At 46.5% G+C, this 25,036-nt stretch overlaps 1 protein-coding gene across 3 annotated transcripts in view; it reads right to left on the bottom strand.

Moving 5' to 3' along the window:
• Positions 1-779: 779 nt before the first annotated feature.
• The window catches only part of LOC130290403 (cytochrome P450 2F2-like), a 167,197-nt gene continuing 142,940 nt past the window's right edge, over positions 780-25,036 (bottom strand). For all 3 annotated transcript variants that reach the window (XM_056537997.1, XM_056537998.1, XM_056537999.1), the window contains 7 exons: positions 22,006-22,155; positions 21,648-21,808; positions 13,142-13,318; positions 12,879-13,020; positions 11,631-11,818; positions 4,727-4,868; positions 780-1,160 (listed from right to left, as the gene is read on the bottom strand). In XM_056537997.1, coding sequence (XP_056393972.1) covers positions 979-1,160; positions 4,727-4,868; positions 11,631-11,818; positions 12,879-13,020; positions 13,142-13,318; positions 21,648-21,808; positions 22,006-22,155 — 1,142 coding nt within the window. In that variant the 3' untranslated portion in view covers positions 780-978. The remainder of the gene's footprint in view (positions 1,161-4,726; positions 4,869-11,630; positions 11,819-12,878; positions 13,021-13,141; positions 13,319-21,647; positions 21,809-22,005; positions 22,156-25,036) is intronic.

Below are 25,036 nucleotides of genomic sequence, written 5' to 3'. Positions count from 1 at the left end.
TTTGTCCCCAAGGTGTTTATACATAAAGTGAGGGTGGTCAGATTTGCTAAAAATTCCTGAGTCCTTAAAGGAGTAGTCCAGTGGTGACCCAGTGATGAAAAACTTATCCCCTATCCTAAGTATAGGGGATAAGTTTGAGATCGCGGGGGTCCAACCGCTGGGGCCCTCTGCGATCTCCTGTACGGAGCCCCAACAGCCCGTGGGAAGGGGGCGTGTCGACCTCCGCACAAAGCGTCGGCCAACACGCCCCCTCAATACAACTCTATGGCAGAGCCGAAGCGCTGCCTTCGGCAATCTCCGGCTCTGCCATAGAGATGTATTGAGGGGGCATGTCAGCCGCCGCTTCGTGCGGAGGTCGACACCCGCTATCTGGCCGGAGAGCCTGGCCCCCGTACAGAGAGATCGCAGGGGGCCCCAGCGGTCGGACCCCCACCATCTCAAACTTATCCCCTATCCTTAGTATAGGGGATACGTTTTTCACCACTGGACTACCCCTTTAAGAGGTTAAATTTGTATTCACATCTGAACATAAATGTCTGATAGATGCAGGTTGCTCCTCTGACTCACCCTTAATGCTTAGTGCCATCAATGGTGCTCAGGAAGCCCAAAACTGTCAAATGGGCCATATTAGGTAGTTTGCATATCTCCCAGTGATGTTGTTGGACATAACTTTAACAGCGCAGCAATATGTTGTTTCTGTAACTCCCAAGTGTGAGTGTAAGTCATTTCTTTATGGATTAAGGTTGAAAGAAACATGGCATTTTGAACAGAAACTGTCATTTATTTATTGGGCATAGTACCAATATAGTAACTTTATTGTATATTACATCTTCTGTTTATTGTGTTTACATTTTAGTATAATATAGATTTCCGCACTGTCTATTATCTACTAATAGACATAACAATGCTGCCCTCTCCTGGTTTGCACGGAATTACTTTTAATTAGATAAGAATCATAAACAAACTCTTCTTGGCATCCTAGCGAGGCACAGCAATGAGCTGGTAGGTAGCGGGTATATTGCCAACGCCGCTGACTGATGGGGTGAGGTCGATCTCATCAGGGTGCACTGTGGGCTTGAAATTTAAATTTTGCAGGAAAGTAGTGAAAAAGATGAAAAGCTCCATGCGGGCTAAACCTTCCCCCAGACAGATGCGTTTACCTAATAAATGAAAACACATATGGTCATTAATGTAACAGTGAGGCTAAGCTCACACATTGTATTTTGGTCAGTATTCTGAGCCAAATCCAGGAGTGGTTCCAAAACACAGAAAAAGGTGCAAATCTTTCCTTTATAGTTTTTCACTGTGCTGGTTAAAGGGGTACTCCGGGGCTTACACATCTTTTCCCAAAGGATAGGGGATAAGATGCCTGATCGCGGGAGACCAGCCGCTGGGGACCCCCAGGATCATGCACGCGGCACCCCATTTGTAATCAGTCCCCGGAGCGTGTTCGCTCCGGGTCTGATTACAGGCGACCACCGGGCCGACGGCGTGTGACGTCACGCCTCCGCCCCCATGTGACGTCACGCTCCGCCCCTCAATGCAAGCCTGAGGGGCGGAGCGTGACGTCACACGGGGGCGGAGACGTTACATCACACGCCGCCGTAGGCTTGCATTGAGGGGCGGAGCGTGACGTCATACGGGGGCGGAGACGTTACGTCACACGCCGCCGGCCCGGTGGTCGTTTGTAATCAGACCCGGAGAGAACACGCTCCGGGGACTGATTACAAACGGGATGCCGCGTGCATGATCCCGGGGGTCCCCAGCTGCAGGACCCCCGCGATCAGGCATCTTATCCCCTATCCTTTGGATAGGGGAAAAGATGTGCAAGCACCGGAGAACCCCTTTAAATGATATAGTTAGTTATATACACATATCACATGATTCAGGCTATACTTTTCATGTTGTTTGTGTGACCCAAAAGTATTTTTACAGCTCAAAAAACATCAAAAGACAGTACTTTTCTTGTATGAGAGAAAGAGTGAGAGAGACTTCCCTAAGCTTAGTACCTTGGACCGCCTACAACAGTGATTTCCAACCGGTTTCCATCGAGAACTGCCAAGGGTTCCACGGGCTTCAGCAGGCAAATTATTATAATTTTTTTAAACTCCCGCCCCAGTCTGTGTGCCTGTGAATCACCACAGGGGGAGGGGAAGCCTGCGTGCATTTTGCGTGTACGTGCACACTGCGCACACAGCGTACCCCTCCCCCTGCAGTGCCGTGAGTGAGTCACAGGCACGCAGGCCAAGAAGGAGATAAATGGGGGGGGGGGGGGGGAGGGGGCACCAGAGTCTTCCCAGCCCCCTGGAGTCTACCCGCCTCCCCGGAGTCTACCAGGCCCCCGTATTCTTCCCGACCCACCTGATTCTATCCGCCCTCCCGGATTCTTCTAAGCCAACAGATTCTTCCTTGCCCCCTGCAGAAGGATGTTGAAAAACAGCTCAGCCTAATTAAGGTACTGCACCCTCTCCCCTCTGTCACCCCTGTTCACCCCTCTTTCTCAACACCCTCTGTTACCCCCTTTCACCCTTGTCCACTTTCCTGTCATCCGTGTCCACGTTGTCCGCCCCTGTCACCCATGTTCACCACCCCCTTGGACCACCCCCAATCTACCCCCTATCACCAATGTTCAACCCCCACTATTTACCCCTCTGTCCCTTTGTCACCTCTGTCCACCCCTCTGTTACCACCTTGTCACTCCTGTCCACCCCTCTTTCACCCCCTACGCCCCCCGTCACCCATTAACACTCTTCTACACCCCTCTGTCACCCATGTACACCCCTTTGTCACCCATGTACACCACTCTGTCACCCATGTATACCCCTCTGTCACCCATGTACCCCCCTCTGTCACCCATGTACACCCCTTTGTCACCCATGTACACCACTCTGTCACCCATGTACACCCCTCTGTCACCCATGTACACCCCTTTGTCACCCATGTACACCCCTCTGTCACCCATGTACACCCCTTTGTCACCCATGTACACCCCTCTGTCACCCATGTACACCCCTTTGTCACCCATGTACACCACTCTGTCACCCATGTACACCCCTTTGTCACCTATGCACACCTCTCTGTCACCCATGTACCCCCCCCTCTGTCACTCATGTACACCCCTCTGTCACCCATGTACCCCTCCTCTGTCACCCATGTAGCCCCCCTCTGTCACCCATGTACACCCCTTTGTCACCCATGTACACCACTCTGTCACCCATGTACACCCCTTCGTCACCTATGCACACCCCTCTGTCACCCATGTACACCCCTCTGTCAAACATGTACCCCCTATGTCACCCATGTACACCCCTTTGTCACCCATGTACCCCCCTCTGTCACCCAAGTACCCCCCCTCTGTCACCCATGTACACCCCTCTGTCACCCATGTACCCCCCCTCTGTCACCCATGTACACCCCTCTGTCACCCATGTATACCACTCTGTCACCCATGTACCCCCCCTCTGTCACCCATGTACACCCCTCTGTCACCCATGTATACCCCTCTGTCACCCATGTAGCCCCCCTCTGTCACCCATGCACACCCCTCTGTCACCCATGTATACCCCTCTGTCACCCACGTAGTCCCCCTCTGTCAAGCATGTACACCCCTCTGTCACCAATGTACACCACTCTGTCACCCATGTACACCCCTCTACACCTCAACACCCCTCTGTCACCCATGAACCAAAACACAAAAACTAAATAAATAAACTAATAAAGACCTTATTTACATACTATTTGGGTTAAAATTATTTTGTCTACCAGGACAAATGGATCGTCATGAGGGACAAAGAAATTGTGCTCCGTTTTAATCCCCTGGACAAGTAGTTTTATTTAAAATTTCCACACCCTTGTATGTTGTCCTAATGTGGTGCCATTATTTTATGTTTTCAAACCCTTAAGAAACCCCAGATTAGCATCGATACCCACACTGGAGGAGGTGGGGGTGGGTGGGTCCTAATGATTGAGTTTTGCCTAAGGTCTTAGAGTCTAGAGCCACCTCTGGTAATATTGTGTAAGTATGGTGGTATATACAGTAGTATGAGAATATATATAGTATACTGGTGATATAGCTTCTCCAAAATATATGGCACAAGCTACTTCTACACATTGATATATTCATATATACACAGATATAGTCATATTATTACTGTACACATTGGTATATACACATATATAGTCACATAGAGTCATATAATTAATGTACCCAATGATATAGTCATATATACACACATATAGTCATAGTACACATTGATATATTCATATATACACATATATAGTCATATCATTATTGTACACATTGGTATATACACATATATAGTCACATAGAGTCATATAATTAATGTACCCAATGATATAGTCATATATACACACATATAGTCATACTACACATTGATATAGTTATATATACACATATAGTCATATAACTACTGTACCCAATGATATAGTCATATATATACACACATATAGTCATAGTACACATTGATATATTCATATATACACAGATATAGTCATATCATTATTGTACACATTGGTATATACACATATATAGTCACATATAGTCATATCATTACTTTACTCAATGATATAGTCATATATACACACATATAGTCATACTACACATTGATATAGTTATATATACACATATAGTCATATAACTACTGTACCCAATGAAATAGTCATATACACACACATAAAATCACATATAGTTATAGTGTTACTGTACCTGTAGAGAAAGGCATAAAAGCATCATTATTCTTGAACCGGTTATTCTCATCCAAGAAATTATCTGGGTTGAATACTTCAGGTTCCTTGAATTTCTCAGGATCATTGTGGACAGAAGTGAGAACCGGTATCACATTTGTGCCCTAGGGAGGAGACATTCATCATTAGGTTAATAAACTGCATTCCTATTTATTGATCCATGCGCCATCTCTAGATTTCTTCTCTTACATTTATTCAATGTGCTATCGGTTCTCCATACTAGCTTCATCTTACAACTAAAAATACATCTGACGGATTTCCTTTAAAGGGGTACTCCATCCCTAGACATCTTATCCCCTATCCAAAGGATAGGGGATATGATGTCTGATCGCCGGGGTCCCGCCGCTGGGGACCCCCGCAATATAGCATGCGGCACCCACCTGTTTCTGCTCCGGAAGCGTTGGAGGGTCTGGGTCCCGACCACTGGAACGGAAGTCTGTGACGTCACGACTCCACCCCCATGTGACATCACGCCCGTCCCCTCAATGCAAGTCTATGGGAGGGGGCTAGACAGCCAGAATGGAAGTCCGTGACGTCCCGACTCCGCCCCCATGTGACATCTCGCCCCGTCCCCTCAATGCAAGTCTATGAGAGGTGGCGTGACAGCCGGAATGGAAGTCCTTGATGTCACGACTCCGCCCCCATGTGACATCATGCCCTGTCCCCTCAATGCAAGTCTATGGGAGGGGGTGTGACAGCCGCCACGCCCCCTCCCATAGACTTGCATTGAGGGGGTGGGGCGTGACGTCACAGACTTCCATTCCGCTGGTCGGGACCCTCCAGTGCTTCCAGAGCAGAAACAGGTGGGTGCTGCTGCTATATTTGGATAGGGGATAAGATGTCTAGGGGTGGAGTACCCCTTTAATAAGTCACGACTTTCTGAAAAGTTATATGTATTCTTTCATCATTTTCTAAACTGGCTGCCAGACATCTCTGGAGCTGCCAACCTTTAAAAAACACATCAGTTTCTTCCCAAGAACAGATGACAGAGGATACATGAATGTCTTGAAGTAATCCTGCAGTAATCTTACAGTAACAATCCAAAATCTACTTGGCATAAAGTTGTGCATAAAAAAGCATCCGTGTAATGGGGAGAAGTGTGTAGAGCTTCATAGTTTTCTAACAAATCTCCAAGTGTGTTATTTCCATTTCTTAGTGCTGTCTATGGGATCTAAGAGACATTTGGTCCCTTATCTAAACTTAGGCTCTGCAGCAATATTGGCTAAACAATTGGTGCTTAGAAGGCTCATCCCATTTATGAGCAAGAATGGTGGATATGACTCTACAAGAGATTAAACATTACTATAAAGCTGGTTGCAAAGCTATCCAGACAGGTATTGACGTTTCGACCCATACAAGGGTCTTCATCAGATATCTAGGATTGCTGCGGAGGCTAGTGCAGGAAAAAATGGCCTGTCGGCGGGAAAATATGAAGTCAAATTTTCCCGGCGACAGGCCATTTTTTCCTGCACTAGCCTCCACAGAAATCCTAGATATCTGATGAAGACCCTTGTATAGGTCGAAACGTCAATACCTGTCTGGATTGCTTTGTATGCGGAATAAAATTCACACCATTCAACTGCATATGAGTGCCGAGTTTATTTATCTTGTATATTGAGGAGTGTTGTTACGCCTAGCGCTCCGGGTCCCCGCTCCTCCCCGGAGCGCGTACGGCGTCTCTCTCTCCGCAGCGCCCCGGTCGGTCCCGCTGACCGGGAGCGCTGCACTGTCATGGCCGTCGGGGATGCGATTCGCACAGCGGGACGCGCCCGCTCGCGAATCGCATCCCAGGTCACTTACCCGTTCCCGTCCCCTGCTGTCATGTGCTGGCGCGCGCGGCTCCGCTCTCTAGGGCGCGCGCGCGCCAGCTCCCTGAGACTTAAAGGGCCAGTGCACCAATGATTGGTGCCTGGCCCAATTAGCTTAATTGGCTTCCACCTGCTCCCTGGCTATATCTGATCTCCTCCCTTGCACTCCCTTGCCGGATCTTGTTGCCTTGTGCCAGTGAAAGCGTTTTGTGTGTCCAAAGCCTGTGTACCAGAACTTCTGCTATCCACCCTGACTACGAACCTTGCCGCCTGCCCCCGACCTTCTGCTACGTCCGACCTTGCTTCTGTCTACTCCCTTGTACCGCGCCTATCTTCAGCAGTCAGAGAGGTTGAGCCGTTGCTAGTGGATACGACCTGGTCACTACCGCCGCAGCAAGACCATCCCGCTTTGCGGTGGGCTCTGGTGAAAACCAGTAGTGACTTAGAACCGGTCCACTAGCACGGTCCTCGCCAATCCCTCTCTGGCACAGAGGATCCACCTCCTGCCAGCCGGCATCGTGACAGTAGATCCGGCCATGGATCCCGCTGAGGTTCCTCTGCCTTATATCTCTGATATCACCACGGTGGTCGCCCAGCAATCCCGACAGATCGCCCATCTAACCCACCAGCTGTCGGAAGTGTCCACCATGGTGCAGCAACTTCAGTCGCAACTTCTGCCTCTGCTACAGCAGCAACCATCTCCTCCGCCAGCTCCTGCACCCCTTCCGCAGCGAGTGGCCACTCCTAGCCTCCGCCTGTCCTTGCCGGACAAATTTAATGGGGACTCTAAGTTTTGCCGTGGCTTTCTTTCGCAATGTTCCCTGCACTTGGAGATGATGTTGGACCAGTTTCCTACTGAAAGGTCTAAGGTGGCTTTCGTAGTCAGCCTTCTGTCTGGAAAAGCCCTGTCATGGGCCACACCGCTCTGGGACCGCAATGACCCCGTCACTGCCTCTGTACACTCCTTCTTCTCGGAAATTCGAAGTGTCTTTGAGGAACCTGCCCGAGCCTCTTCTGCTGAGACTGCCCTGCTGAACCTGGTCCAGGGTAATTCTTCCGTTGGCGAGTACGCCATACAATTCCGTACTCTTGCTTCTGAACTATCCTGGAATAATGAGGCCCTCTGCGCGACCTTTAAAAAAGGCCTATCCAGCAACATTAAAGATGTTCTGGCCGCACGAGAAACTCCTGCTAACCTGCATGAACTCATTCATCTAGCCACTCGCATTGACATGCGTTTTTCTGAGAGGCATCAAGAGCTCCGCCAGGAAAAAGACTTAGATCTCTGGACACCTCTCCCACAGTCTCCATTGCAATCTGCGCCTAGGCCTCCCGCCGAGGAGGCCATGCAAGTGGATCGGTCTCGCCTGACCCTGGAAGAGAGGAATCGCCGTAAGGAAGAGAATCTTTGTCTGTACTGTGCCAGTACCGAACATTTTTTGGTGGATTGCCCTATCCGTCCTCCACGTCTGGGAAACGCACGCTCGCACCCAGCTCTCGTGGGTGTGGCGTCTCCTGATGCTAAGTCGGCTTCTCCACGTCTCACGGTGCCTGTACGGATTTCTCCTTCAGCCAGCTCTTCCCTCTCAGCCGTGGCCTGCCTGGACTCTGGTGCCTCTGGGAATTTTATTCGGGAGTCCTTGGTGAATAAATTCCGCATCCCGGTGACCCGTCTCGTCAAGCCACTCCACATTTCCGCGGTCAACGGAGCCAGGTTGGATTGCACCGTGCGTTACCGCACGGAGCCCCTCCTAATGTGCATCGGAACTCATCACGAAAAATTTGAGTTTTTGGTCCTCTCCAATTGCACTTCCGAAATTCTCCTTGGACTACCCTGGCTTCAACACCATTCCCCAACCCTGGATTGGTCCACAGGGGAGATCAAGAGCTGGGGTACCTCTTGCTTCAAGGACTGCCTTAAACCGGTTCCCAGTACTCCCTGCCGTGACCCTGTGGTTCCCCCTGTAACCGGTCTCCCTAAGGTCTTTATGGACTCTGCCTGCCATAAGAAGTGCCTCTCCCCCCCTCCCAGTCCAGTCAGGCAAGCCTCGGTGCCTCCTCATGGCCCTCGTCCTGGTGTCACACTGCCCCGTGCCAGGCCTCGCCCTCTGCCCTCCCTTCCCATTCCCACTCCTGCTGTACTGCCTGCCGTTGAGGAATCCCTCCATCCTTTCCCGGTGTCCTCATCCCAGGGGAGGCAGTTACCGGACAAAGAGAAGGGGAGACCTAAGGGGGGGGGGTACTGTTACGCCTAGCGCTCCGGGTCCCCGCTCCTCCCCGGAGCGCGTACGGCGTCTCTCTCTCCGCAGCGCCCCGGTCGGTCCCGCTGACCGGGAGCGCTGCACTGTCATGGCCGTCGGGGATGCGATTCGCACAGCGGGACGCGCCCGCTCGCGAATCGCATCCCAGGTCACTTACCCGTTCCCGTCCCCTGCTGTCATGTGCTGGCGCGCGCGGCTCCGCTCTCTAGGGCACGCGCGCGCCAGCTCCCTGAGACTTAAAGGGCCAGTGCACCAATGATTGGTGCCTGGCCCAATTAGCTTAATTGGCTTCCACCTGCTCCCTGGCTATATCTGATCTCCTCCCTTGCACTCCCTTGCCGGATCTTGTTGCCTTGTGCCAGTGAAAGCGTTTTGTGTGTCCAAAGCCTGTGTACCAGAACTTCTGCTATCCACCCTGACTATGAACCTTGCCGCCTGCCCCCGACCTTCTGCTACGTCCGACCTTGCTTCTGTCTACTCCCTTGTACCGCGCCTATCTTCAGCAGTCAGAGAGGTTGAGCCGTTGCTAGTGGATACGACCTGGTCACTACCGCCGCAGCAAGACCATCCCGCTTTGCGGCGGGCTCTGGTGAAAACCAGTAGTGACTTAGAACCGGTCCACTAGCACGGTCCTCGCCAATCCCTCTCTGGCACAGAGGATCCACCTCCTGCCAGCCGGCATCGTGACAAGTGTGATCCTACTCAAGCACCTTCTATATACCAGAGAGTGCCATATTAATTTTTGCTATAAAACTGGTTGCCACAGGTCCAGTAGGTCAATCCCACGGTAAATACAGGGGAAAACTGTGGCTACTACAAGAGAAATATAGAAAACCGTAAACATGTTATGGGAATAACAAATGTATAACCCCTATATAATGTTGGAAGCCTAAATGTAAGCTCCCATGTACATGCAAAACAAGAAGAGAACAATGGAGCCTCAAAACATACCGTATATACTCGAGTATAAGCCGACCCGAATATAAGCCGAGGCCCCTAATTTCACCCCAAAAACCCAGGAAAAGTTATTGACTCAACTATAAGCCTAGGGTGGGAAATACATCATCCCCCCTGTGCCCCCCCCCTTAATCATCACCGCCTGTCAAACCCTTTCAGTGGTCTTCAACCTGCGGACCTCCAGATGTTGCAAAACTACAAGTCCCAGCTGTCCGGGCATGCTGGGAGTTGTAGTTTTGAAACATCTGGAGGTCCGCAGGTTGAAGACCACTGCGGCCTTTGTCATCATCCAGACCCCCCTTTAGTTTTCTACTCACCTCCCCTTGGTGGGAAGGAAGGGTGAGCTGGTCCGGGCCATCTATGCTGCAGGGACCGTCCGGTGGGGATGGTTAGTCGTTCCGGGCTGTCCATCTTCACCGGGGTGGCCTCTTCTCCGCTCCCGGACTAGTGACATTGCCTTGACGATGATGCACAGGGACGTCCATGCGCAGGTACGTCTGCTGCGCAAGGACGTCCCGTGCGTCGTTGGCAAGGCAACATCACTCGTCCGGGGCTGGCCCGGAGTGGAGAAGAGGCCCTCCCGATGAAAACGTACAGCCCGGAACGACTAACCCTCCTCACCGGACGGTCCCTGCAGCATAGATGGCCCGGACCAGCTCACCCTTCCTTCCCATCGAGGGGAGGTGAGTAGAAAACAAAAGGGAGGGTCTGGATGATGACGAAGGCCGCAGTGGTCTTCAACCTGCGGACCTCCAGATGTTTCAAAACAACAAGTCCCAGCATGCCCGGACAGCCGAAGGGATTGACAGGCGGAGAGTTCACTCGAGTATAAGACGAGGGAGTATAAGACGAGGTGCTGAAAAACTCGGCTTATACTCGAGTATATACGGTATGTAGAAAAAACATGTTATTTTGACAAGTATATTATATAATAAAAACGTTTGCTGAAAACCAGGAAAAAGCAACAACAAGGCGCCAGGTCGTGAACCCTCCACTAGGAGCTTAGTATAAAGAATACAGAGCAATACCCTGTAGGGTCACAAAAAGGTATGCAAGCAAATGGAAGGATACCAGGAGCAATAACAAAGAGAATTGACATAGACGCTATGGCCACAATATATTCCAATATAGGAACAGACATAAAGCGCAAGGGGCAAGCAGCCTTGAGGTAAAAATACATTACGTGTAAAAAGGCACTTTACCAAACATAATGGTACCAGCCACTGTAATCCAATGACAGTGTAGCCCTAAGATGCCACCACTCCAATACATGTTTTGGCCTCAACAACATGTTATGATATGACCCTGATTAACTATTGAAAACCCGATCTGTTTTATTGTGCAAAACCAAAACCAAAACCAAGAATTAAAAGAGGGCATGGGCTCTGGGAGAATGGGGCGTGGTCATCAAAAAGTGGGCGTGTCCCAGACATTTAAAAAAAAAAAACAACATATTTACTAAGGTTTCCTCAGAAAATGTGGTAGATTTGAGCTGAGGAAAAACCCTACAGATCAGAGCAGTTGTTAAAAAAAGAGAAATGTAGGGAAAATTGCAAAATGTAGGGAAACTTTAGTAAATACTGTGACAAAATACTTGTAGGGAACTAAAACACACAAAGAAAACTCCACTCCACTCTTAGTAAATCAGGGCCAGTGTGGCCATAGTGTCTATGTCATTTCTCTTTGGGATTGCTCCTAGTCTACTGCTATTTGCCTGCAGACCTTTTTGTGACCCTACATGTTATTGCTCTTTCCGGGCCTGACCCCTCCTTGTCCTGCCATGTCCATACTTTGTGTTAATTGGTCTGGAAATCCCTTTAAAATGTACTTCACCTCTCACCTTGGGCAGGTGATAACCTCTGAACTGGGTGTCCTGTATGACACAATGTGGTAGACTGAGTGGAATTACACTGGTAAAACGTTGTATCTCGTGGATCACAGCATCAGTATATGGCATTTTGCTCCTATCCTCCACTGCTGGGCATCGATTTCTTCCAATCACTTTGTCTATCTCTTGATGAACTTTCTCTGGATGGAAATAACTCATGTGAATTGTAAACTGCAACACAACATCTACAGCTACTACAGCTACTATATTTAAGAGAAACATTTAACAATCAGATTTTACACAGTTTACACATATTGAATATCTGTAAAGCAACACAACAGCATAGTGTTGTGTGGTTTGGCTGTGAATTTCATGCAAGTATTCGGCCCGGATAGGGGATAACATCTGATCGCAGGGGGTGAAGTTATAGGGTGTGCAGATGTAGCAATCGCACCACGGCCCTGGTGCCTAAGGGGCCCCAAAGCACACCTGCTCCAGTATCATTTTGCACCAGTATCATTTTGCATCAGGGCCATGAAGCTACAAGTTACACCTCTGATTAAAATCTTAGTTTTTTGTTCAGATATATAGCTAAAATATATATTCCACTTTGTCCATCACCTGTAAACCGAACAATGTTTCTGCTCCTTCTCCAACAGTACAGGTGAGGTTTACCTTAGTTTACCAGCCAAACCACCCCAGGTTGTATGTATTATGGTCTATTAGATGTGTGTTTGTGTCATGTCTATCACCATGTATTGCAAACATTCATTACATTAGACAACCGAGATGGAATTCCCATGTCATATGTTGAGTGTAGATGAAATATAACTAATATATGAAATATAACTAATTTGAGTACCGAACGTACAGTATATATGACACATTCCATACCCTGCACTTCAACATAGAGTTAAATACATGTATTACTTTGATGGGTGTGTACAATGCTTTACAATACAATGCAATGCAAATCTGGTTATGAGCCACCGGCAGAGCTGAGACCCCCAGCAATCAGAAGAACGAGCGGGCAGAAGAGTGCAGGACAGAGATTGCTACAATACAGGGAGTGAAGTGCGCTACCGCGTGCTTCTGCGCACTAGTTCTCCAGAGCTCCGAGTCCCCGACTGATCAAAACTTTTGACATGTCTCTTTGACATGTGGAAAGTTTTATTTTATAAATGAGAGAGAGTGTGTTTTTAATATTGGTGTAGTAACATTTATTGAAGTAATAAAAATCCTTGAAAAACCTTTCCTTACCTGTGATTTCTGGGTATTTCATCAGAATAAGGATGCCATATCTTAGAGTAGTGCTAACAGTTTCTGTTCCTCCGAAGAACAAGTTATGAGTTGTCATCACAAGGGTCTCCGTGTTGAAGCTGCTCATAGGGTTTCCCTTCTCCTATTACCAGCCAAAAGGATTTATATAGACGGGAATGTTAAATGGAAAAAAAACAAAAACGGAAAAGGGCAAAAGTCTCACGTTGTTTATTAGTTCTTGGGTGTTGGATTTACCTACTTACCTTTTGCATCTTGATAAGGAAGCAGTCTATGAAGTCACGTGGACATTCAGGCTGTAATGTGTTTTCATGGTCCTTCACAATCTCTAGCAAAAAGGATTTAATGTTCTCAAAATTTTTGAAAATGCGATTGTGAGGTCCTGGTAAGTGATTCATGATCCCGGGGAATATGTTATACAACTGTTCAGGATGAAAGGAATTGTTAATGTTGTGATGCCTTTACCATCATTACAAATCATACTGGCTTGTAGAATGACCAACAATGTACATTGATGTATTGGCTAGAGATAAGCAATTTTTTCCTAATTTTAAGTTTGCCGTGCTCGCTGAACTTTAAAAAAAAGTTTGGTTTGTTGCGAACAACTTTCACGCAAACCAGCACTGCACTAACCTTCAAGACACGCGTATCAAACTGCCTATAATAGCTCAGAAGCCCTGTATAACACTGCTAGAGTCACCTGGGAATGCATTCAAATAGTTTTAAAGGGGTTTGAAGGCTATGTCTATGTCAAAGTTACAGCACATATGGTCACCTATGGTAACTAACAGCTTGTTTAAAAACACACTGTACCAGCAAAATTTGTAAGATTTTAACCACCAAAATAAAGCTGCCAAATGCCTGGTTGTTGCCAGATGTCTGCCTGTGTTAAAATGCACATGTATGAAAAGCCGAACAAAATATCCCTTTTATGGGCACTTTGGGTTGGGTATGTGTAGGCCTGGGTAGTAGTAGGCCTGGGTAGTAGCAGCAGCAAGGGTGATGTACTGGTGGTAGTTGTAGCCAGCAGAAAACTGGTTGTGGTGGACTAGTTGTAGCTGTAGCCAGCAGACAGGACAGAGTGTAGTGGGGGACTGGTGGAAGTTGTAGTATCCAGCAGACAGCAGGTAGTGATGAACTGGTGGTAGTTGTAGTATCCAGCGGACAGCAGGCAGTGGTGAACTGGTAGTAGTTGTAGTATCCAGCAGACAGCAGGTAGTGATGAACTGGTGGTAGTTGTAGTATCCAGCGGACAGCAGGCAGTGGTGAACTGGTGGAAGTTGTAGTATCCAGCAGACAGCAGGCAGTGGTGAACTGGTGTTAGTTGTAGTATCCAGCCGACAGCAGGCAATGGTGAACTGGTAGTAGTTGTAGCAGCCAGCAGACAGGACAGCAGGCAGTGGATTGAATGCATGCAATAATTGTCTAACCTGGTGTTATGTGATCTTGCTGCTAGCTGCAATGTATGCTGGGCTTCCCTCACATCATCTCAGTGTTAATTCCTCATCCTATCATGCATTCAGGCACCAAAAAGTTCTAAGCAAAACTCGCTTGACTTGACTCGCTCATCTTTAATCCTGGTCTGTTATTGCCGCTCTGGTTACAGGCTCTTACCTCTGGCTCAAGACCTTCCTTCGGTGGTATTTTTGTGATGTATGAGACACATGGAAAGGGGTTGTCTTGATCACACAATGCTTTTCAATTAGAACATTGTGGCCCAAATTTATCTGTCTGAAATCAAATCTGTCTGTTTTTTCTTATAACAACCAATCATGGCTCATTTCACCAGAGCTCGTTCAGATATGAAATCTGAGCTGTGATTGGTTGTTATGGACAAAACCAGAAATATTTGGTTTTAGGCAGGTGGATACAGCTCATCCTGTCTATATAATCCCCAAATCTAGTGATCTCTACCTAATTTTTTGGGGCCACGTAAATGATACTGGCATACAGCAGTTTCAGGATAGTTATGGATAGCTGTGGTAGACAGATCTGTTCCAGGACAGCTAAACTATAGAATCATGAAGATTATAGATAATTTCCCCAAACACTGACACTGATTTATGCAACTACATCTATGCCATACATTTTATGGTATATATGTGCTTTTCCCCATCATTTCTGGATCCATAGATTGGAACATGGGGGAATATAAACTAAAATGACAATATAAACCACTTGTGTTTGGAATTTATGATGGAAATAAGATACGTAAAAAGTTGCTTGAAAACTTGTAACCTAAAAATGTCAGAAAAATAGTTTTCAGTTTCTCCATCAATTGACTGGAGTTCCATAGAAAAAAACAAAATAATGACCACATTCCATCACATGTACTATAGAGATAGATAGCTAATACAAATAGATGCAGCACACCACAAGGTAGAATAAAGTAGTGGATTTATTCCAAAATGTGCACATTTTGGAATAAATCCACAACTTTATTCTACCTTGTGGTGTGCTGCATTTATTTGTATCCACAACTTTATTCTACCTTGTGGTGTGCTGCATTTATTTGTATCTGGATTGTGGAACCGGAGGACCGAGGTTCTGGATATGCTGGCACCCCTACAGCTTTGCCTTATTTGCCTGGATGTGCTGCTTTTATTTGGAAGTTATTGGTAGATAGATAGATATTCCAAAATGCAAAAATTCTGCAGCACACCCAGTAGTAAAGTGCAAAAAATTGGATTTATTGACCCATATCGCATCTGATATGGGTCAATAAATCCCATCTTTTGCACTCTACTACTGGTTGTGCTGCTGAATTTTTGCATTTTGGATTATCTGTGCAGTCTGCGATTGGGACTGCTATTTTTGCTTGCACCCCAAGATTTTGTCTGATTATGTGGTTGTGCTGCCTACTCTCTACATAGATAGATAGATAGATAGATAGATAGATAGAGATGTCGCAAATTGTTCACCGGCGAACAGTTCCCGGCGGATTTCGCACGTTCGCGTTCGCATCGCCGGGCGAACATATGTGAAGTTCGATCCGCCCCCTATACTTTAACATTGCAGTAAACTTTGACCCTGTGAGTCAGAGTCAGCAGACACATTACAGCCAATCAGCAGCAGTCCCTCCCTTCCAGACCCTCCTATCTCTTGCACGGACGCCATTTTACCCTCATTCAGCATGCTGCAGGCTTAGAAAGTGGAGGGTCAGAGAAGCTGCTTCTGCTGTATAGGGAAAGCGATAGCTAGGTTGCTGCTAGGTGGTTTATTCAGGGTCCAGTTTACTCCTAAAGCACTAGTGTAACATCTGCTTTAAGGACAGCACCCAAAAAAGCCCATTTTAGAGATGAAAGATATCGGTCCTGGTTGGGAGGGAACCGCTGGTTAAAAGGGGTACTCCAGAATCAAACTTAAGTTCCTTCAAGCAACTAACTACTACAGTATTCAAAGGGCTGAAAGATATCAGTCCGTTAGTCTTGCAACAGCTGGGGGCACCCTGGTTGGGAGGGAACCGCTGGTTAAAAGGGGTACTCCAGAGTCAATCTTAAGTTCCTTCAAGCAACTAACTACTACAGTATTCAAAGGGCTGAAAGATATCAGTCCGTGTGTTTTGCAACAGCTGTAGGTACCCTGGTTGTGGACCACTGCTTAAAAGGGGAACTCCGCTGGCAAACTTTTTTTCTTTAAAGCAACTAACTACTACAGTATTCAATGGGCTGAAATATATTAGTCCGTGTGTTTTGCAACAGCTGGAGGCACCCTCGTTGGGGACCACTGCATAAAAGGGGAACTCCGCTGGCAAGTTTTTTTGCTCATTGTCACCCTAGTGCAAATCACATTAGGTGTGACAGTTTCGCAAATAAAAAAAAAAAAAAACTTTTTTGGCTGTTAAATAAAATCAGCCGTCACTGTTAGTTCACGTCACAGTTGCCAGTTTTCCTGCCTGCAGGGCAAATTGTGTCACCCTAGTGCAAACCACATTAGGTGCGACAGTTGTGCAAATTAAAAAAAATACCTTTTTTGGCTGTTAAATAAAATCAGTCATCACTGTTAGTTCACGTCACAGTTGCCATTTTTCCTGCCTGCAGGGCAAATTGTTTCACCCTAGTGCAAATCACATTAGGTGTGACAGTTGCGCAAATGAAAAAAACAAATACCTTTTTTGGCTGTTAAATAAAATCAGCCGTCACTGTTAGTTCACGTCACAGTTGCCATTTTTCCTGCCTGAAGGGAAAATTGTGTCACCCTAGTGCAAATCACATTAGGTGTGACAGTTGCGCAAATTAAAAAAAAAATACCTTTTTTGGCTGTTAAATAAAATCAGCCGTCACTGTAAGTTCACGTCACAGTTGCCATTTTACTTGCCTGCAGGGCAAATTGTGTCACCCTAGTGCAAATCACATTAGGTGTGACACTTGTGTAAATTTAACCAAAAAAATGACAGGCAGAGGAAGGCCAACCCGCAGGGGCCGTCGTGGTGCTGGGATTCCCTTTGGCCCTAGAATGGCCAGTGTTCAGAGGCCACGTACCCTGAACCCCCAAAGTTCTGAGGACTTAGTTGACTGGCTATCACAAGACACCCAATCTACTACAGCTTCCGCTCGGAACCTTGACGCACCGTTCCTCTCCTCCTCTAGCTTAGCTTCGGGCACCTCTCATGCTACCACTTGCCCGCCTGCCGCCACCACCAACACTAGCACCACAGCAGCTTTACTTGATCCGTCAGAGGAGTTATTTACACATCAGTTTGAAGACATGAGCGATGCACAACCATTATTGCCAGAGGATGTAGTTAACAGGGATATGTCTCAGTCAGGCAGCATTACACACATGGACGTACGGTGTGATGATGATATTGTACCCGCTGCTGCTTCCTTTCTTGAGGTGTCAAATAGCGGTGAAGGTGTTGATGATGACGATGTGTCCGTGGATGCCACGTGGGTGCCCGCTAGAAGAGAAGAAGAGGGGGAAAGTTCAGATGGGGAGACAGAGAGGAGGAGGAGACGAGTTGGAAGCAGGGGGAGGTCGTCGCAAGGAGCTAGTGGCACAGTCAGACAGTCGGCACCCGGGGTCAGCAGGCGGGACACTAATCAACGCATGCTGTCGCCACCACCAGAATGCCGTCATCGCAGAGCTCAGCAGTGTGGCATTTTTGTTGTGTGTCTGCCTCTGACAACAGCGAGGCCATTTGCAACCTGTGCCAGAAGAAACTGAGTCGTGGGAAGTCCAACACCCACCTAGGCACAACTGCTTTGCGAAGGCACATGATGTCACATCACAAACGCATATGGGATCAACACGTCAGTACAAGCAGCACACAAAGTCAAAGCCGCCATCCTCCTCCTGGTCCAGCATCTTCAGCCAGGTAAACCACTGCTGCCCTCCTTGCCCCCTCTCAACCATCCGCTTCTCCATCTCTCGCCTTGAGCAGTTCCTGCTCATCTGCCCACAGTCAGGTGTCTGTCAAGGAGATGTTTGAGCGCAAGAAGACAATGTCTAAAAGTCACCCCCCTAGCCCGGCGTCTGACAACTGGCTTGTCTGAACTGCTAGCCCGCCAGCTTTTACCATACAAGCTGGTGGAGTCTGAGGCCTTTAAAAAATTTGTAGCCATTGGGACACCGCAGTGGAAGGTACCCGGACGAAATTTTTTTGCACAAAAGGCAATCCCCAACCTTTACTCCATTGTGCAAAAGGAAATTATGGCATGTCTGGCACACAGTGTAGGGGCAAGGGTCCATCTGACCATTGATACCTGGTCTGCAAAGCATGGTCAGGGCAGGTATATCACCTACACTGCTCATTGGGTAAACCTGGTGACGGCTGCCAAGCATGGAATGCGTGGCTCTGCAGAGGAGTTGATGACACCGCCACGACTTGCAAGCAGGCCTGCTGCCACCTCCTCTACTCCTCCTACTCCATCCTCTTCCATAACATCCTCGGCCACTGCTGTGTCTTGCTCCACATCACCAGCATCCCCCCAGCTCCCCAGGTGCTATTCCACATCCCGGATACGGCAGTGTCATGCCATCTTGGGGTTGACTTGCCTCAAAGCAGAGAATCACACCGCACCAGCGCTCCTGTCGGCCTTGAACGCACAGGTGGACCTGTGGCTGACTCCGCACCATCTGGGGATCGGCAAGGTGGTTTGTGACAACGGAACAAATTTGTTGGCGGAATTGAGGTTGGGCAAGTTGACACATGTGCCGTGCATGGCACATGTGTGTAATCTGATTGTACAACGCTTTGTGCTCAAGTACCCAGGCTTACAGGATGTCCTGAAGCAGTCCAGGAAGGTGTGTGGCCATTTCTGGCGTTCCTACACGGCCATGGCGCACTTGCCAGATATCCAGCGGCGAAACAACATGCCAATGAGGCGCTTGATTTGCGACAGCCCGACACATTGGAATTCAACACTCCTAATGTTCGACCGCCTGCTCCAACAAGAAAAAGCCATCAACGAATATTTATATGACCGGGGTGCTAGGACATCATCTGCGGAGCTGGGAATTTTTTAGCCACGTTACTGGAGGCTCATGTGCAATGCCAGTAGGCTCATGCGTCCTTTTGTGGAGGTGACAAACCTGGTCAGTCGCACCGAAGGCACCATCAGCGACATCATACCGTTTGTTTTCTTCCTGGAGCGTGCCCTGCGAAGAGTGCTGGATCAGGCAGTAGATGAGCGTGAAGACGACGAGTTGTGGACACCATCACCACCAGAAACAGCCTTATCAGCATCGCTTGCTGGACCTGCGGCAACGCTGGAAGAGGATTGTGAGGAAGAGGAGTCACTTGCGTGACTTATCTGCCACCAACTAGGGTTCAAGTCGCAATGTTTTAGGGCACTTTCTGCCTGTCAAAACAAACATAAATGTTTCAGGCCGCTGCTACAGCAGCGGCTGCGACAATACCATATTTTCCTGCCAGGTGTTTATGCCTAATTTTTTCTGGCCTCTGCTGCTGCACTTGTTATGGTGTTGCAATTTTTATGGCCGCTGCTACCGCTGTGGCTGCGACAATACCCAATTTTTTATCCATGTGTACATGCCTAATTTTTCTGGCCACTGCTGCTGCACTTGTTATAGTGCTGCAATTTTTATGGCCGCTGCTACAGCTGCTAAAATACCAAATTTTCCAGCCAGGTGTACATGCCTAATTTTTCTGGCCTCTGCTGCTGCACTTGTTATGGTGCTGCAATTTTTCAGGCTGCTGCTACAGCTGCGGCTGCGACAATACCCAATTTTTCATCCATGTGTACATGCCTAATTTTTCTGGCCTCTGCTGCTGCACTTGTTATGGTGCTTCAATTTTTATGGCCGCTGCTACAGCTGCGACAATACCAAATTTTCCAGCCAGGTGTACATGCCTAATTTTTCTGGCCTCTGCTGCTGCACTTTTTATGGTGCTGCAATCTTTCTGGCTGCTGCTACAGATGCGGCTGCAACAATACCCAATTTTTCATCCATGTGTACATGCCTAATTTTTCTGGCCTCTGCTGCTGCACTTGTTATGGTGCTGCAATTTTTATGGCCGCTGCTACAGAAACGGCTGCAGCAATACCAAATTTTTCAGGCATGTGTACATGCCTAATTTTTCAGGTACTTTCTGCTGACATCTCTGTCCATTTTTGCAACCGTGGATATTAGATGTATGCTAAGGGTAACATGGTGGCTCAGAGGTTAGCACTGCTGACTTGCAGCGATGGGGCCTTGTGTTCAAATCCCACTATGTGCTGCCTCAAGAGGGGCTCTAACTATGTGCTGCCTAAAGGGGGGATCTAACTATGTGCTGCCTAAAGGGAGGCTCTAACTATGTGCTGCCTAATATGGGGGAATCTATGAGCTGTCTAAAGGGGGGAATCTAACTATGTGATGCCTATAGATGCTATGTGCTGCCTAAAGGGGGCTAAAGCACGTTATTACAAAACATTTAGGAATAATAGGTGATTTATGCCCTTTATGGATTAAAATCAGACTCTGCATCAACTATGTAATTTTCCATGGGAGTTTTGCCATGGATCCCACTCCGGCACGCCACAATCCAGGTGTTAGTCTCCTTGAAACAACTTTTAAATCACTATTGTGGCCAGAAAGAGTCCCTGTGGGTTTTAAAATTTGCCTTCCCATTGAAGTCAATGGCGGTTCGCCTGGTTCGCAAACTTTTGCAGAAACTCGCGTTCGCGGTTCGCAAACCGAAAATTTTATGTTCGCGACATCACTATAGATAGATAGATAAATTTTTAGTTCACATTTCTGTGCTTTTGTGTAATATTGTTAAAATATATTTGCATAGGGGAAACAACAGGATACAACCATTATAAAAGCTATAAAAATTGGTATGAAATGAATTCTACCCAGAAACAATTGTTTGAAGCTTCAATAATAGTATTAGTTTAAGCAGTGGAAACAGTTTAAAGGATCCATTGTTGTGCCTTTAAAGGGTTAAAGGGGTTTTCTGATCACCAAATGACCACTGATACACCCTCAGATCCTGGTAATGACAAAAAAAACTTCCAGGAATTAATGGAGCTCACTGTGTGTTCAACCAGGGTTCCTTTCATTCTCTAAGGGGCTTACGAGAATTGCCAAGCTCGGGGCTCTACAGTGTTCAAAAGCCCCAGAGAGAATTAGGATTTAAGAATTATGTGTGGTGTGTATCATTGGTTGCGAGGGACATTTTACCACAGATCTGCTTGTTATCCCATATTCTGTGAATAGAGGATAATTTATTGAGAGAAATGCCCGTTTAGTAGAAACTACAGATAAGCAGAAATAGGTCTCAAAAGTAATTTTTCGTCTTACCTTTCCCCAGCCAGAGCTGATGACTTGAAAATTGTCATTGATGAACTGAAGAAGTGACAGGAACCTCTTGTCTTCATACTGAAATCGATCACCAAAGACAATGGAGCAGATGACATTGGAGACGGCTCGACTTAGGAAGAAGGTTGGATCAAAAGGCTTTTCTATAGCACAAAGTTACAGAGTCAGAAATATTCTTTTACATGCAAGCAGTAATAATGAAGAACTTAACATTGGTTATTAAACATTTCCAGTATTATCTGCTAAAAAGAAAAAAAGAAAAAATCTCACAAAGTTTTGAGAAAGAATACAAAGGATTGACTACAGAATATGCAACATTCTAGGATCTCCTGGCCCTTACGTTTTGTGTTCCTGAACTCTTCCAACATAAATTGTGCCTCCTCTTGAATTCTTTCCTCTACGCTCCTCTTCCCCATTCCGAAATTTCGAAGGGTGACCAAAGCAAAACGCCTGAGGACCTTCCACTTCTCCCCATTGGAAAATGCTATCCCTAAGAAAACAGAAAGTTGTAGTACACAATGAACGTTATTCTTAATACAGTAAGGCTGCATTCAGATTAAATCTCCCCCTTTATGTATGTCTCTATTTAAAGGAGTACTCCAGCAAAAATTAGCTGATCGCAGGGAGTCAGACCATTGGGGCCCTTTGTGATCCTCAGGACAGGAGACGGCACGCACTCCATTCATCTCTATAGAAGCGCTAATGATGCCCTAGAGCTGTACTTGGGTCTTTTTTGTGCTCTCATAGAAATTAATGGGGCTAGTGCTGGCTGCAGCAAACGCTCCTCACTGAGCGCCTGTTCCTGTCCCATCCCATCTGTAAGGCCTCCTGCAATCCACTACATATCCCCCATCCTGTGGATAGGGATACGGTAAGTAAATTTTTGCCGGAGATGTCCTTCAACCCCTTAAGGACACAAGGTGTACATGTACTCCCTGTACATGTACTCCTTCTATGACGTGGGCTCAGGAGCTGGGACCAGTATCTAATGCCGGAGATCAATGATCGTGAAGATGCCTGGCATTAACCCCTCAGACGCTCCAGTCAGATTTGTCAATCAATTCAATTGTAAATATGTAAACAAAAATAAACATATGTGGTATCCCCGCATGCGTAAATGTCTGAACCATAAAAATATAAGACTGCTGAGACCCTGCCAGCTCTTAATGTGCCCAACCCGGCCCCTCCCCCTTGAAATAAAGAAGCAGGACACCAGTTTACATTTTTGTCCCTGGGACAGCGTAACAAAAAACCCAGGAACTGCGATCAACCTGTTCTGTCCAAGACCCACGGATACACAGATAAACAAACCATCACAAAAAATGATCGCCCATGCACAGAACACCTGGCTCAAACTCTGAGGGTTGCAACATCACCCGCCTGTGAAGCTCTGAAAAAACTAAACTAAAACCACGAGAACAAAACGGTTCCGCTACAGGAAGGGCAAACCTGCAACATGGCTGCCACTAGGGGTCACAAAAGAGAAAGAAAATCCACAGTCCGCACCTGCAGAACTGACCCAGACCCAACCTTCAAGGGCTCAATAAACCACCAAAAACTTTGTCCCAACCTCCCCGCCCAAAAAGCAGATAAATAAAAGATGATGCCTGCCCTGCATCACACAGCCAGAAATATTAAATAAATAAATAAATAAATAAATAAATAAGTAATGGCGCCCCAGTTGCAACTTGCAACTGCACAAAACCTGCACCAGACATGAAAAGCAGCATTGAAAAGACCTGTCGCACAGATGCAGTGATCTGAAAGCCTAGCCCAGAGACAGACAGCCTGAAGGAGAAAGAAAGAAAGAAAAATAAATAAATACAAAGAAAAACTGCCCATAGGCACAACCCTACCAGCAAGATTAAGCAAACCCATATTGACTGCGCCCGTGAATGTGCACGTACACATACACATACACACACACACATAAAAAAAAGTTTTTCTCTTTTTAAATAATTGTACTCTTAAAGGCAACAAACGCAACCTAACGGGCAGCCCGCCAACTTATCCACATTGTCAAGGGGAAGATGGAAAAGCACGCCAAACCCGTGTCAATCAGCAAAGACAACGTTGTATATGGCTCCCCAGAACACGGATAAGAGGGCAATGAATTGCCCAATGGAGAAGCGAAAGGTGATCCACAGAACAGCAATTAGAGGAAGCAAACTCGTTTGTTGCCAATAATGGAATTTCCTGAATCACAAGCTCTAGCATTTCCAAATATACCTGTCATCCTTATATTAAAGAAAGCAACTGAGCTCACAAAAAAAGGGGCCACCCAACTACGTCTCATTCCAATCACGTTCGCAATAAAAATAAAGATCCAGTCAAAGTATAGGAAAACAATTAACATGGCTATAAATCGCCTTTGAAATCCAAAATCGTACATGTATTTATTATATAAACAATGAATATTTCCATTTCTGTGAATGACAAAAAATGTGACACCCCACATGGTGGCCCTATAGACCGTTCGCTACATATATATATCAGAAACACCCCAGACACTGTCTCTGTAGAAATACTGACATCTTCAGAAAGTGACACATATAGATACTGATAGCGGCCTATATGGGCATGTGATTTATCAGCAATATATATTTTTATTTATTTACACAGTTCTACAAACGTCATGTCCCTCTTACCTTTTCTTTTTTCTTTTTTTTTTATACTATCAGTGCATGAGACAATTTATCGTCAATAGTTATCTTTTTTTTTTTTTTATCTCCAATAAATTTACGGTATATAGTCCTTTTGTACAATGCATTACATTCTACATAAAGATACGATAAATAGATAATACATATATATCTTTATATAACTGATCGATACAACAGTATCTTGTGCTAGATTAGGTCTCCCAATTGTCAACAACAAATGAATTATTTTAGGGAACCTTAAAATATCATTTTATTTCTTTCCATTAAAATGTGAAAAAACTTGAACCATCAGTGAAGAAAGCATGGTGTTCCTGGACTTGAAGATATGGATTACAGAGAACAGGCATGTACAGACTACTGTATACCGTAAAGAGACGGCCACAAATTCCCTGCTTCGGTGGGATAGTTGCCATCCACGCCCACTGAAGCAGGGAATACCAACAGGCCAATATCTCCGGATTAGGAGAAATTGTTCCACATTGGAAGAATTTAGGATAAAAGCCAGTGAATTACGTCTAAGACTAAAAAACAGAGGCTATCCAAACAAGGTTCTAAAAAAAAGCTTATCATAGGGCCCTGAGAGCAAATAGATCAATACTCCTTACCCCCAGAAATAAAGAACGACAAGAGGGCAGTGATGCATCTAGAATCATAGGGGTATATGATGAAAATGCGAGCGAAGTCAGGGACATCCTTATAAAATACTGG

This window comes from Hyla sarda, chromosome 9 (assembly GCF_029499605.1).
Source record: "Hyla sarda isolate aHylSar1 chromosome 9, aHylSar1.hap1, whole genome shotgun sequence".
Lineage (NCBI taxonomy): Eukaryota > Metazoa > Chordata > Amphibia > Anura > Hylidae > Hyla > Hyla sarda.
This window is presented reverse-complemented; position numbering and strand designations above follow the sequence as displayed.